This window comes from Anomalospiza imberbis, chromosome 23, assembly GCF_031753505.1.
Source record: "Anomalospiza imberbis isolate Cuckoo-Finch-1a 21T00152 chromosome 23, ASM3175350v1, whole genome shotgun sequence".
In the NCBI taxonomy this organism is placed as follows: domain Eukaryota; kingdom Metazoa; phylum Chordata; class Aves; order Passeriformes; family Viduidae; genus Anomalospiza; species Anomalospiza imberbis.
In genome coordinates, this window is record NC_089703.1 from 5,972,996 (window position 1) to 5,988,180 (window position 15,185).

The window sequence follows — 15,185 nt, forward strand, 5'->3', positions numbered from 1 at the left end:
ACTTAATTACAGTGAATAATCATACAAATAAATATTTAGAGAGTTTCAGACATATGCATTTCCAGAACTGACATATTGCTTTATATTTGCTGCATCATTTTTACAAACATTTCTACAAATATTTTCTACAAACTGTCCAATCCTCTTTCAAGCCAAGTACACATTTAAGTAGGGAACAGGCAGTTTCCTAACTTCTTTTGTTCCAAATCCTTTATAATTAATACCAGATAAAGCATGGAAGTTTTCTTGCTCCATCTCCTCACTACACCTGGCTTGGCACTGGAGATTTGAATTCACTCTGATAAGGAAGTTAAATCTGCTTGTTATTTAAAACAGAAAAGGGAAACCAGGGTTTATCAGTGCTCACTCAGGAGTGGGTGGGAAACGCGAGGCTTGGGAGTGGGACAGGTTCTCTTGATTTTGGTTTTGAGTTATTTCTTACCTCTTTGATGAGAATTTCTGCCACTTCCATGTGGTTATTGAGAGCAGCAAGGTGCAGGGCAGTGAATCCATCTTCCTTTTTGGAGTCTACCAGCTGCCGAGCCCTGGCCAGAATCTTCTTTATGGCTCTACAGAGTTGGAGAGGTTATTAAAGACGGAAGGATGAATTTCTGCTTCTCCTGCTCAGGAGTTAGCAATGTCCATGTTTTACCAGGTGGTTCTGACACCAGCAATGAAGAGCAGTCCCTTAAACCCACAAACTGAATTACAAAAATACAACAAAAGCCCTCAGTCATCTTTAAAAAAGTAGGGAAAAGCCACATTGCTTTGAAAATAATGAGATTTATCTTTGGAGGAGTTCCAGAGGCTCCCAGGCTTTACTAAGACCCAAACATCTGAGACTGTCCAGAAACAGAGAGACCTCCCAGCCTAGGGAAGCATGGGAAAGATGGGAAAAGCAGGCAGGAGGTTCCTGTGAAGGCCTGAAGGAGGCCAACAACCCTATCCAACCATATCCAAACCCAAGAAATGTTTAACCAGCTACCCAGAACCACATCTGCCACCTTCTTAGCCAGCCAGCACAAATTAACATCTGCAAAAGGCATCAAAATGGAAAAAAAGCAAGGTGACTTACAGCTTGTTGCCTTTCAGGGCAGAATAGTGGAGCAGGTTGAAGCCTTGACAGTTCTGGACCGTGAAATCGATGTTGGGAACTTCAGTGAGAATCTCAATCACGGCTTTGTAGTCCAGGGTGATAGCATAATGCAGGGGGGTGTCTCCCTGGGAATCCTACACGTGGAGACCAAAGCAAACCCAGGTTACCAGCCTCAGAAACGCCAGGGAAACCCCCTGAGAGCTGCTGAAACTCCTAGCAGCTCTGAGGGACTGACCCAGCACAGAACAGCCCCACCAGCACACAATAAACCCTAACAATGGGCTGGGTCCAAGTCACCCTCACTGCCTGCCTTAAAAAGGTTAAAAATCTTGTTCCTGGGAACAGAAGTGTGGCCACAGCACACAGGAACAGCAGCTCAGCTCTCTCTGAAAGCCTGAGCCCAGCAGAAAATGCTGATGTGATGAAGAAGAAGGGGCAGACTCAAAGCTGGAATTTCAGGGTACTGAAATTCAGGAATATTTCCCAGTGCTTTTCAAAGGACAAATTTGAATTTTACAAAGCCACAGGTGGTGTGAGACATGAAGAAGTATATTATTGTTGTTAATAATGAAGGGATGGGACTACTTTTGGGCTAAGAACAATTTATCTTTTAGATAAACATTAGTCTCAGAGGTTGTGAGATTTTAAGGGAGTAAGCAGTTGGCTATAGCTTAAGAGTAGTCACAATTTCTTTGTCATAAGATAATTTATAATTTTTTAACCTAATAGATAGTTGTTACAAGGTTTATTCTGTTTTTCTAACTTATTACCTTAATTTTGTTGCACTGTGGATACTTTTATCTAATGGGTTTCTGTCTCATGTCAATATATATGTTTCTATTATAACTTCTAAATTTTTAGCTTATTTTATATAACTACACTTTTACATGATAAACTGTTTTATCAAGACAGCTTCTTAAGGTATATTCTTACTTACAACTATAGAAACATAAGTTTATGATTTTTCTGCTTAATGTTTGTGTATTTTTACATGAATCAAAGCTTCTCTCGAGGCTGTAAATCAAATTTTTCTCACAAAGAAGCACCTCCCCACTTCAAAAAAAAAACCCAAAAAACCCTCAAAAAACCCTCCAACACCTCCCTGCCCCAAATGCCTGCAATCCCAAACTTACTGGGAGGTTGACATCACAGCTGAGCTCACAGAGGGCTCTCACCACCTCGGTGAAGCCTTGGCTGACAGCGACGTACAGGGCTGTGCACTTGGCATTGTTCAGCAGGTCTGCACTGGCCCCCTTGGCCAGCAGCACACGGGCAACTTCAGCTTGGTTCCTGGTTTAAAGCAAGGGAAAAAAAAACCAGATTTGAGTAATTCCAGTCAATTCTTTCTCTTTGCAAAGCAACAGAAATCAGGTTTTGTATCCTCTCAGCCCCACCTCGCTTCCTGTCAGTGTTAAAAAAACTGCTGTGTTTTATTTTTTTATTGTTAGGGTGGGGATGAAATGTGTGAGATGGCATTTCTTGTTTGGATTCAGATGTTTATTAGTTTTTATCTATATTACAGTTTTAAAAACTTTGAGTTCTACAGTACTGTAATAAACTAAAAAATGGTGTTGCATTTCTTTCTTTATAAGGTTTTTTAAGGATAAACTAATTAAGAAATGATACTTAAATTATTTTTACTTTTAACTTAATAACTAACTACTTGTGGCTTGTAATGTGGATTTTTAAAATCTAATTATACAATACTACTTAAACTCATGAAGAAGGTGAAGAAGGATTAGTTTCTGCTTTAAAACTTCTATTTTGCTTTATATATATTACTATATTCTAAAACTTTAAGTTTTCCACTATGTGATATTACACACTTCTATTTAAACTACACACTCATAATTTTAGTTTTATAATTTAATTTTGAAAGCTTTTTTTACAGCCTCAGGTCAAATGCAGTGTTCTCTTGGGGGGTCAGTGCCTGTCAGCACAGAAAGTCTAAAAGTAAGCAGGTTTCCAACATAAAACCCCACAAAACCTTCCTAATTTGTGCTCTCTGCTCTAAACCAACAGGAATTCCCACTCTTAAGGATGAATTTTTCCCTGCTAACTGATGATACAACTCAAAATCCCATCTTGCTCTGGAAAACACAAACTTAGAGAAACCAACCAGACACACTGATCTCAATCCAACACATTCCCTCCTCCATCCCCTTGAAAAAAATTTCATCACTAAAACCTTCTTATCAATTTTTTTTTTCTGATTCCCCCAGAAAATTCCTAGCATGGAAACTGAACCAGCTGTGAAGGATAAGAAATTCTTGTGCTAAGAAATCCTGTGCTAGATAGAAATCTGTGGAAGAGGTTTTACAGTGACTTCTGTGAGCCAGAGAGAAGTTTGAGAAGAGGATCCATGTTAACCCCTAGAAGAATTTTCTACCAAGGTCATTGACATGGAAACCAAGAAAAAAAGAAGGATAAAGAAGAGAAACCTGCAGCTGCCTGCTCCAGTGAGCACTTGGTTTGTCTCTTGTGACCAACGAGTAAACTTAGGAGTTTTGTAAGAATGTATAAAAAGCATGCATGCTAGAATAAAAATGGGTTTGAAGCCTTCTGAAAATGGAGTGTTGCTTTGTACAGTGACCATCTCAAGCATGACAGAAATCCTTCCGCAAAGAAGGATGCTGCTGTAGAAGAAGAAATCCTCCTGTGGGCTGAAGCTCAAAGGCTAATTCCCAACATGAAAACCAGAGAAAAGCTCCCACCAGGCACACATCCTTGACACAGAGTGAAGGATGAGAGATCCATTTGGATCCATTTGGATGTAGGACAGAGGTTTTCCACCAGGTTCAGCAGGAGGGGAGGCGTCCTACCCAAAGGCTGCGTAGTGCAGCGCCGTGTCCCCCTCGTCGTCACGCAGGTCGACGTTGGCATGAGCCTGCAGCAGCGTCTTCACCACCTCCAGGTGCCCCTGGTAAGAGGCAATTTGCAGGGCAGTCCTGCCCTGGTTCTTGGCATCGACCTTTGGGAAGGGCAGAGACACAGAAAATTAGGGATGACCTCGTCCTGTGCCCGGAGCAGGGTGGGAACAGCCCAGAAATCCCACAGGGTCCGTGCCCTGCTGGCTCCTCTGCTGGCCAGCAGCTCCCAGCTGAGCTTGTCCCAGAACATTCTGGAAGGGGAAGGGGGCAGCACGTTTAGTCAAGAGGGGAGAAGTGAGAGAACAGAGCTGGAAGCTCTGTAATTGCAGAGCCCTGCTGCCAAATTGCTCTGTGCCTGAGAGCACAACACTCCTTGATCCCTCTGCCAACAATTCCCTTCCCGAGAGGAAAATGTGTGAGGAAATCAAATTAGCTTTGCATAAGGCTCTGGAGGTGCCAAGCCCCTGCTGTGCTGTGCTGCTGCAGGGACTTCAGTGGGTGCAATGGCTGCAGGGGACATCTCAGGGCTCAAGTGCTGCAGTGAGAATTTTGGAGAATTAAAGGCACTTAAGAACAAGAGGTTAAAAAAAAAAAAAAAAAGGCGAAGCAGTGGAGGCTAAGGAGAGGAGAAGGAGGCACAAAACCTCAGCAGATTGGCAAGGAGAACAAGTTATTAACCCAGGTTTTATCCCTGCAGCAGTCAGAGCACAGGAGAGGCAGCACTTCCCTGGATAGGCTCAAAACGATGGGCGAGTCCTTTGGGCAAAGAGGAATTAGAGGTCACTGCTGTTCTTCCTTTTACACCAGGCAGACAGCACTGATAAGCTGGAAAAACCCTGCCAAGCAATTCCAACTTGCTCTAAGTCAGCCTCAAATCCAGCCTGATCTCTCTGTAAGACCCAAACAGAAATAGCTAATTTATTAATACAAATATCAGAGTAGAAATAGAAGTCTAATAAGAATAACTGATCATATCATGGATTCCTTACTCTTGGGACTTTCCTATCTGGGATCAATCTGAGAACTGCAGGTATTTGTGTCTCCTTCCCATCCCCAGAAGTTGATTTATAAACTGAAATTTATTTATAAACTTAAATTTATAAATAAAGAAGTGTAATAAATACCAGACAAATAACCACTAAATCAGCTTCACAGGAGTTCCTTCAGAGCTGATCCTGGGTCACAGCCCCACACCCCCAGCAAAACCTCTTTTTGTTACCCATGGTTTTCAAGCACACACTACTGAAAGACATTGGTGGTTTGGTTTTTTGGTTGTTTTTTTTTTTTTTTTTTTTTTGCCCTGTTCCTAAACCCCAAGCCCCTCCCTGAAGGAGGTTTCAGGGGATGTGATCCTGACAGTTTGGCACTCTGCAAGCACAGAAATTGTCCAGCAGTGAGTCCAGCCCAGCTCCCTGCTCCAGTCAGACATGAGATAAGACACTGCACAGATCTGGGCAGCTTTTCTCCCTCCTGATTCCAACAATGTGATTTTACAAGGTCCTCTAAGGACAGGCACAGCCATACACAAGCCCTGCCTTTCTTTTCCAGCAGATGCTCTGATTTCTGCTCCTGTTTTCCTATAGATAAACCCCTTTCCTCCTCATTCTACAGCTGCAGTGGCCACACAGGAAATCTGGGAAAAGCCAGCTTGGGAAAGGTGCTGTAAGGAATTCAGTTCAGATTTATTGCCACAAACTAGAGGCATAAAATATGCACATTTAACTTGTGGATTTAATCCTAAATTGCAGCAAAATAATATTCCAACTGTTAGGAGATACCACTTAGCCTGACAAATCTATTGCTTTCCTCACATTCTTTTCCCTGCTTGACTACAAAATTTTATGATGATGTTTTAAAGAGCAGAAACAAAGGAAAAATAACCATTTTTGTCTTCTAAACTTGCCTTGTCTGGGTATTTCTGGAGGAGCTCCCGGACTTTGGCTGCGTTGTTGAGGGCTGCACAAATGACCAGGCACCCTGCATGCTCTGACTCTGTTCTCTGGGACAGCAGCTTCTCCAGGACAGTCACCAAAGTACCTGAAAAAGAGACAAAAACGGACCTGTCACCCCACATCTCTCAGTGTTTGAGGGGACACAGGTGTCACAGCTCCCCAGCAGTGCAAAGTCAAAAAATCTTGCAAGTTCTGCCTCAAGTCTGACTTGAGCAAACAGTTCGAGATCCATCCATATCAGGAAGACAAAAAAATCCTGGCAAGTCTGGGCTCTCTCCCACATGATCCTGACATCCAGAGGAAATAAGGATGGTCAGGCCACAAAAAAAATTTCTGAGCAGATGTGAAAAGCACCAAAAGAAAGTCCCCTCCACGCACCATGTGATCCCAAACTCGATTTCAGGGCAGATTAGGCAAAACAATTGTTGATTTCACAACAGTTCCATGCACAGACCTGGGAATATTTCACAAGCCCTCAAGAATCAGTGTCCTTGTACAGGAAACAGGATGGAACAGGGAACAGAGACACAACAGGGATGAGGCAAATACTGAACCTAGCGCAGAACTGTGCTTAGCAATTCTGAGTCCTAAATTCTGTATTTTTCTGTTAAACCCAGCATTTCCAAATCCTAAAATCTGTATTTTCCTGATAAGGTCAGCTTTGCTGTGCCCAGTAAGGCACAGCTGGGTTTTATTCTTTATTTTCCCATTAATCCCAGCATCTCCATGTCCTAAATCCTGGTAGCCACAGCATTTCCAAGTCCCAAATCCTGCATTTCCCCATTAATCCCAGCAATTCCCAGTCCTAAATCCTGCATTTCCCCATTAATCCCAGCAATTCCCAGTCCTAAATCCTGCCTTTTCCCATGGCCCAGCTCTGCTTGCTCAGTAAAGCACAGCCAGACTTTAGTTCTCCATCCAGGGACGAACACCTGGATTTTGCCACCGTCCAAAGAGCTGGACCAAAGATCTCCCAGCCTTGGGGGGACCAGGTTTGTCCCTCACTTTTGGACTCCTTGGCACTCTCCGTGGTCATCAGGTTGGCCTCCTCCTCCCTCTGGTAGGCTGTCAGGCAGGCAGGGTTGAAGGTCCAGGACTGTCCCCCCACTGACACTCGCAGATCTCCGTCCCCATAGACCTTGATCACCTTCCCAATGTGCCCCAGGGTCTGTAAGGGAAAAAGAGAATTATTTTTTTCCCCCCCCTCCTCCTCAAAGTTGCAGTTCCCAGACCTAAAGCCAGGGGTTTTTTGGGTTTATTTTTTCGTAAAGCTGCAGCTCCTGCTGTGTGAAAAGAAGCACTGGACAAGTGACACATTCACAGACAGCTCCCACTTCGAGGACACCAGAGGGTTCTCACCAGTTTCTCTCTCACTGGTTTGCCACGGCAGCGTTTTCCCAGACACACTGGACATGGCTGGGGAGGGAGGTGCTGGTAAGAACTGATCAAGCCAGGACTGGGGACGGTTTCCTCTGGGCTTTGACTGCTCCTGGAGGAACCTGAATCACACTTTTTAGCCATGCTGGGCTGATTTTTCCACCTCCCTGCCTCATTCCAGACAGTCAAGGAGGGCATAAGAGGACTTTGGTGATGGAAACCTCTCACGTGAGTTGGTGGCAGCCAAATCCTCTTTGCTGGATTCCCCCCTGTCCCATTTGGGTGCTGTGGACACAACGGTGTCACCGAGAGCCACCAGCACCAGGGGCTGGGCAGGGACTTCCCAGCAGGAGTTCTGGGGGGGAACAAGCCCATGGCTAAGTGCTGAGGGCTTGGGGAAGCTCAGGAGGTTACTGGACTGTCCTGGAACTGGAACTGGCGCGCACTCACAGGTGCCATCTCATCTGTCCACTCCCCATGACCAGGTTGGAACCGCTTCACTGTTTCCATATCATCTATCACCCGGACCACATCACCAACCCAAAAGGTGTTGAGCTACAAGAAAAAGAAAGTCATAAGCTTTTGGGGGATGAAGCCACACACACACAGAGACAAAAAATTAATAGTGATCAGCCCCTCCGCCCCACTCCCAAAATCCCAACAAACAAGACACCCACTGAGTCAAGAAACAGCATTGCAAAACATGAATGCAGCTACCAAGAAAGCTCTGTTACCACTGAGCTGCAAAATAAACACAGTCCAATCCTCTTTTAAGCCAAGTACACATTTAAGTAGAGAAATAATTTGGAACAGGGAGTTTCCTAACTTCTTTTGCTCCAAATCCTTTATAATTAATACCAGATAAAAGCATGGAAGTTTTCTTGCTCCATCTCCTCACTACACCTGGCTTGGCACTGGAGATTTGAATTCACTCTGATAAAGAAGTTAAATCTGCTTGTTATTTAAAACAGAAAAGGGAAACCAGGGTTTATCAGTGCTGGGAATTTGCCAGATGCTCCCTCTGGTCACTGAGCTAGGAAGGGAGCAGTGTCAAAACACACTTTTCAGAGCAGACTGATTTTCTGCAAAACAGTCTGACACTGCATTTTCCACTGGTATTGGGAGTTTTTAGCATTGTGACCTTGCTCAGGTCAGAATTTTGTGGTCTTCCAGCAGCTTCTTCCGTACCTAATTATCTCTATTTCTAATTATCCACTTCTCAAAGTCCTCAAACCTCTGGGGAAGGCCAGAGCTGTGAGCTTTAGAAATGCAGCCACAAAATTAGAAGGGCTGGATTAAAGACTCAGAAGAAATCAAAGAGAAGTGAGACAAAGACGCAAAAAAGAACAACGTGGAGACACAAAACAAGGAAGAACAAAAAAATAAATCAAAGGGAAATTATGTGGGGAAAAGGTTCATCACAAGGGCAAGGCAGCTGCAGAAGGATGAGGGACTGGAAGCTGAAATTAAGAAATGCAGTTCACCTTCAGGACTTGCAAATGCAGAAGTTCAAAAACCAGGCCAGTTGTGTTTAGAAGAGTTCCTTCAGCACCTCTGGGGACACACTGAGCAGGTTCAGTGATCTCCCTGCAGCATGCCCAGCACCTACCTTGGTCAGGGCTCCAGGGTGGAACGTCCAGCGGGTCTCACTGTTGAACTGGACCCTCACGTCCCCTCTGTCCGTGATCCTGTGCACGGTCCCTGTCTGCCCAATGAACTTGGGACAAAAAAAAGAGCAAAGAGGGGAAAGCCCCTAAATAAATCACCTTGTTCAATAGCGGGGAAAGAAGGTATCTAAGGCTAAATCACCCAGCATTTCCCATCCACAGTGCTCCCAAACCTTTATTCTGTATTTTCCTACTGAGCCCAGCATTTCCCAGTCTTAAACTCTGGGTTTTCCTGTTAATCCCAGCATTTCCAAGTCCTAAATTCCTGTGAGTCCTAAATTCCATATTTTCCTCTCAATCCCAGCATTTCCCAGTCTTAAACTCTGGGTTTTCCTGTTAATCCCAGCATTTCCAAGTCCTAAATTCCTGTGAGTCCTAAATTCCATATTTTCCTCTCAATCCCAGCATTTCCCAGTCTTAAACTCTGGGTTTTCCTGTTAATCCCAGCATTTCCAAGTCCTAAATTCCTGTGAGTCCTAAATTCCATATTTTCCTCTCAATCCCAGCATTTCCCAATCCTAAATTCTGCATTTTGTCATTAATACCAGCACTTCCAAGTCCTAAATTCCTGTCAGTCCTAAATTATGAATTTTCCCATTAATCCCATCATTACCCAAGTCTAAATTCTGCATTTTCCCATTAATCCCAACATTTCCTAGTCCTAATTTCCTATCAGTCCTAAATTCTGAATTTTCCCATTAATCCCATCATTACCCAATCCTAAATTCTGCATTTTCCCATTAATCCCAACATTTCCAAGTCCTAATTTCCTGTCAGTCCTAAATTCTGGATTTTCCCATTAATTCTAGCATTTCCAATATCTGCATGAGATGCAAACATTCTTTTTCTACAAAAAGGAGGGGAAAGGCTCCTCTAAAAGCTCCTCTGAAAGAGCAGCATATTGGGGGAGGAGGGGGATAGGAATACAAAGTGCAGAAATGCTTGAAAATGCAGCACAAATTGTCCTCTTTCCAAAGGACAGAGGTGGGCAGGGAATCCAACGTTGTTCTGCATTATAAAATACCAGCAAGGCAAACTCTGAGAGGGGAAAAAGAGGCAAGGCACACAAAATAAAAATAGAATTGTGTGGTGCAGGGTTCTAGATCAGGTCCTGAGCAGCTCACGGTTTATAAAGAGGTAAAAAATGTCAATTTCTGAGGTGACGGGAGGTTCCTGTTTCTCTGTTTAGTATCCCTCTCTACCCCTGCATTCCCCAACAGCAGAAATTCAGGAGCACAGAGGTTTAACAGCCAACAACTGACACAGCAACACCCGAAATCTACAGCTTTGGGGGTGAATTCCTGAGCTGGAATTAAAAATCTCATGGCACCACTGGCAGCTTTGTTACAGTTCATCAGAAGATGTCAAGTCCCTGCCTGCCAGGCGGAAAATAAAACCCAAAAAAAGAGGCTGATGCTCAGTTAAGAGTTTTCCACATTGAAACTGAAATCACAGAGTTTGCCTTGACATTTTAAAGCCTGATTTCAAAAAGTCTGTTCACCTATAGGGCAGGTTGGGCCAGGATAGATATTTAACATATCTTGATGATTTTATAGTATTTATTAATGCTATTTACAGTAATAGGTGCCATTTATTTCCTCCACTCTCTGGGGTTTTTTAAAACAACAGGTGACAGCAGACTGATGGCTCTTCAATTTAAAGGCAAGACTAAGCTCCAAAAATATGATATGGGCTAAGAAATTTTAGCCCTTGCCAAGGACAGAGCCCAGTGCTGACAAAACACACAACTCTAATTACCAGTAATGCACAGCACAAAAGAAGCCAAACAGGGAATGGATTCAGAACAGCAAAGAAAAGACCCGTGGCTCATTTAAAAACAAACAAACCAGCCTTCTTTTTTTTTTTTTTTTGCTTCCAAGACTTTTGCAAAGATCCACAAGACCAACAGAGCCTAAAAATAACTCTGACTCCAGCGTCCTATCACTAAAAAAATCTGCATTTGTGATTCAGTTCAACTCTAAGGTGACACCAAGATGTCCTGGTGACTTCCTGAGCAGTGCAGAACGAGGGAGAGGCTGGGATTGTACCAGGGAGAATCCAGGCACTTACCTCAGCCATTTTGGGATTCCAGCCTCCGTGGCCCTCCTGCATCTCCCGCAGGATGTCGATGTCCAGCAGGCACTTCACCTTGTCCCCGTGCTGGAAGGGATGCCTGTCTGTGCTCTCCTTCCTCTGCAGCTCAGCTGGTTTCCCTGGGGACAACAAGGTCAGCAGCCACAGGCATGCAGGGTGCACTCACACACCCTGGGTGCCTCACTGCCTTCCTTACAAGGGCTCAAAATTAACATTAATTGGGGGAGAATGGTGCCAACCCCTTTTCATGCACCATACACTCTATAGGGCAGCAGAGAAATCAGTAGGATTTAACTCTGAGTACATTAAAAATTACATTATATTACAATTATATTATAATTACATTATATTAATAAAACATAAGCAGCTCTAACAAGACCCATTTTGTCTCTGGGTGCCTCACTGGCTTCCTTACAAGGGCTCAAAATTAATATTAATTAGGGGAGAATGGTGCAAACCCCTTTTCATGCACCATACACTCTATAGGGCAGCAGAGAAATCAGTAGGATTTAACTCTGATTATATTAATAATCACATTATAGTACAATTATATTTTACAATTTCCATTTTTTTTTCAATTACACTATATTAATAAAACTTAAGCAGCTCTAACAAAACCCATTTTGTCCCTCTGCAGAGCAGGGAATGCCTCTCAGGCCATGGCAGACACCAGGAGCTGTTCTTAGCAATCCACTCACCCACAACTGCTGCTCAGACATGCCCACACAGCACCCAAAATTAGTTCTCCCCTCCACAGGCAGGCACAGAATTCACTCTGAGGAGTTCCTTACCCTCCCACCCATCCCATGCAGCCATACCCTGGAATTAAGCTCCTCATCCAAGCCTTCCCTCCCCTCATGCTCTTGTCAAGGTGCTCAGGGAGACAAAAGTTTGAAAAGGACTGGTAAAAGTCTGCCTGAAAAGATTTATCTGATAAAAACCCTGATTCTGCTGCTGCAAACACCAGAACAGACCCCTCTGTTTTCCTTCAGGGGAGCCAAAGATGGTCCCTGCACCTCATTAAAAGAAAAACAACCCCACAGCTAAATTACACCTGGGTAAAAAAAAGCTTCAAGTCCAAAAGCACAAGGATTTTCCTGGACTTCAGAGGAAAGGGGCATTGCAGCAAGTTGCCAGTACAGACATCACCTTTTCCCATCACTTTTTCTAATTTTTGGCTGCTCCATTCTCCAAAGTCTCCCTTTGGTCACATTCCCCCTTTTGGCTCCACCAAGAGAGTGTTTGCTCTCTAAAAGCACAGAGAACAACAGCTTGCCTGAAGAATGAAAAGCTTTGGATTGACAAATGTAACAAAAGTGAGAAAAGGCGGGTTCTCTGTAGCAGAGTAGGAATTTCCTGCATTTCCAGCAGAGGTTGTATTCCTTGGGATAGAACTGTGGGTATCTGATGGTTCAAACTATTTCACGAACCACTCTGAGATCAAGCAGTATGTACACACACCAACCAAATTCTCTCAAATTATGCTCATTATGTGGGAACTTTAGAAAATCAGGAGGTGGTTTTATGCCTTCCAAACAAAAAATGGCTCCAGCGCCAACGGCTGCGTGAATCACAACTCCCCAACAAAGACTTCACTCTACAAAGATTTGTCTCCACCCACCTAATTTTGGGAGGTGCTCCTTGTAGTAGAAGCCCCCAGACGCCTCCACAGTACATTTGAGGTCCACTTTTCCCTTGTGTCCCACCCTGTAGACGTTGGTGGTTCCATCTGCCCAGGTGACGCTGGCGACGCTGCGGCCGGTCTCCACGTCCCAGCCCCGGATATCGACCACGCGGCCAGTCTTACCCTCACCCCCTGAGGGGAAAAAAGTGCAAATCAGGAAAATTGGATCATGAGACAACTCGTTTTGACTGATTAGGAGGGAAGCTCTGTGTTAAATTTGCTGAAAACCAGCGAGCCATTCATTTTGGAATGATTCTGTGGAGAATTCCTGGTGTGCAGGAGCACGGCCTAGTTGGGGAATATGCACATGGTGTCATGGCACCACACTGTGGCAATAAAAATACTCAGCAGTGCTGCAAGATCCAGGATCCAAGAGCTAAAGATCCACCCAGGACCTTTAAATCTCTCCCCAACACCATCCATGTGCTGCAAGATCCAAGAGCTAAAGATCCACCCAGGACTTTTAAATCTCTCCCCAACACCATCCATGTGCTGCAAGATCCAAGAGCTAAAGATCCACCCAGGATCTTTAAATCTCTCCCCAACACCATCCATGTGCTGCAAGATCCAAGAGCTAAAGATCCACCCAGGATCTTTAAATCTCTCCCCAACACCATCCATGTGCTGCAAGATCCAAGAGCTAAAGATCCACCCAGGATCTTTAAATCTCTCCCCAACACCATCCATGTGCTGCAAGATCCAAGAGCTAAAGATCCACCCAGGACCTTTAAATCTCTCCCCAACACCATCCAGGTGGGGGAACATCAAATAAACTTGGTTTTCTTCAAGCAAGGAGCTTGAAGAATCCAGAAGAGGAGGATGGATGTGGGGAGGTGAGTCTGGCTGGGCACTGCGACGTGCTCTGATCCAAGAGACAACAGTGAGCCTTGTGAAGGCAATCAGGGTTTGCAGATTCCCAATTTGGGCAAGTCCCAGCACTTCCCCAAACAAGGACAGCAACATCTGTCTCACTGAGGAACTTCTATTGTCTGCAAAGTCCTGAAATCTAGCAGCTTGAAGGAGCTGAACTCCTCGTTTATCAGCACAATACAAAGGCTGGGTTCTGCTGGCAGTTCTACTCGTGACAAGACCATGGCTGTGGATGGGGCAGCTCCACCAAAACCAGAGCAGCTGAGGCGTGGATTTAGGGTTCCTCTCACTGCTCCTGCTCAGAGAGCTGCTTTCAGGTCAGCAGCACCATAAACAACACCAGTCTCAGACATGTAAATGCTGCTGTGATCTCAAAAGGATGGATAAGCTGTATTGAGCATAAGCTGATTTACTCTCAGACCCTGCAAGGATCCTCATCCTCCACTGAACCCAGAGCTGCAATAAAAGGCAGAGTCAACTTTGGAAACCTTTGAACTTTTGACTTAATTCTTCAGGGGGAAAGGAGCTGTAAACATCCCAGTGTGTGTGCAGGGCTCTGGGACAGAGGGGCAGGAAAGCTCCCTCAGCCCTGGAGCACCACACAGCAATTGCTGCCAGCGACCTGGGGACAGGCACTACACCCCAAAAGCAGCTTTAAAAAGGCACTTTTTTGTCCCACTGCATTTTCAGCCTGAAGGTTTCAATTCCTGCAGAAAGCAGGAACCACTCTCCAATAACCAGAGTCCTTCACTAGTGCAACATGTGAAACCCTCCTTAGAGAGAATTTCTGCTCACTGTTCTCAAAATATCCAAATAAGGACATGCCAAAAACTCCAGAAGAAAATGGATAGAGTACACAAAGTCAGATAAACTTTCCACTATCAATTAAAGCTTTTTCAGGAAGAAAGGAGTCTTTATTTTCTTGTAACATGGTGTGCATTTACAATTTGACACAAGAACTTCCAGGATGATTCCCAGTGGTTTTCACACCTGTGAAAGAGGAGCAGCAAAACTTCCTCCCCACACCCTGGACATGGTTTATGTCACAGATATGTGACAAACAAACAAGAAAGCAGAAGATATTAATTACTCTAAGGAACAGGCATCACCTGCATCACCTGAACAACTCCCCTACTAGCTGCTGCTCAGCACACGGATTTTCAACGAGAAATTTTTAAAAATAAAAGAGTATTTTATATATATTAAAAATAATGACATATAATAATTAATAATAATTACTATAATAATTATATATGCATACAAATATCTATATTTTTATAAATATACATAAAATATATAAATAGGTGAAATATAACATCAGAAAATAGAAATAACTTATAAAATAGAAATTAAAATATAAAAAATTAGAAAATAGAAAATATTAAAATGTATTTTATATATATATAAAAAAATCAAATGGTGTTCTACAGGACATCCCAAAAGCAGCTTACCATCCTGGTTACCCCACTCCCAGTCAGGCCCACGGACCACTTTAGCCCCCTGGAAAGTCCCTTTTAACGTGATGCGAGTCAGATTCTGTCGAGGGCTCACGAGGACCCTGGAAAAACAAAATCA

The 15,185-nt window shown here is 43.9% G+C and overlaps 1 protein-coding gene across 1 annotated transcript in view; it reads right to left on the reverse strand.

Moving 5' to 3' along the window:
* The window catches only part of MIB2 (MIB E3 ubiquitin protein ligase 2), a 47,691-nt gene that overhangs the window by 9,589 nt on the left and 22,917 nt on the right, over positions 1–15,185 (reverse strand). The window contains exons 4-14 of the mRNA XM_068171767.1: positions 15,062–15,168; positions 12,678–12,872; positions 11,033–11,175; positions 8,905–9,012; positions 7,746–7,850; positions 6,924–7,086; positions 5,870–6,003; positions 3,919–4,067; positions 2,230–2,386; positions 1,076–1,230; positions 443–569 (exon numbers count right to left, since the gene is read on the reverse strand). Of these exons, the coding sequence (XP_068027868.1) occupies positions 443–569; positions 1,076–1,230; positions 2,230–2,386; positions 3,919–4,067; positions 5,870–6,003; positions 6,924–7,086; positions 7,746–7,850; positions 8,905–9,012; positions 11,033–11,175; positions 12,678–12,872; positions 15,062–15,168 (1,543 nt within the window). The remainder of the gene's footprint in view (positions 1–442; positions 570–1,075; positions 1,231–2,229; positions 2,387–3,918; positions 4,068–5,869; positions 6,004–6,923; positions 7,087–7,745; positions 7,851–8,904; positions 9,013–11,032; positions 11,176–12,677; positions 12,873–15,061; positions 15,169–15,185) is intronic.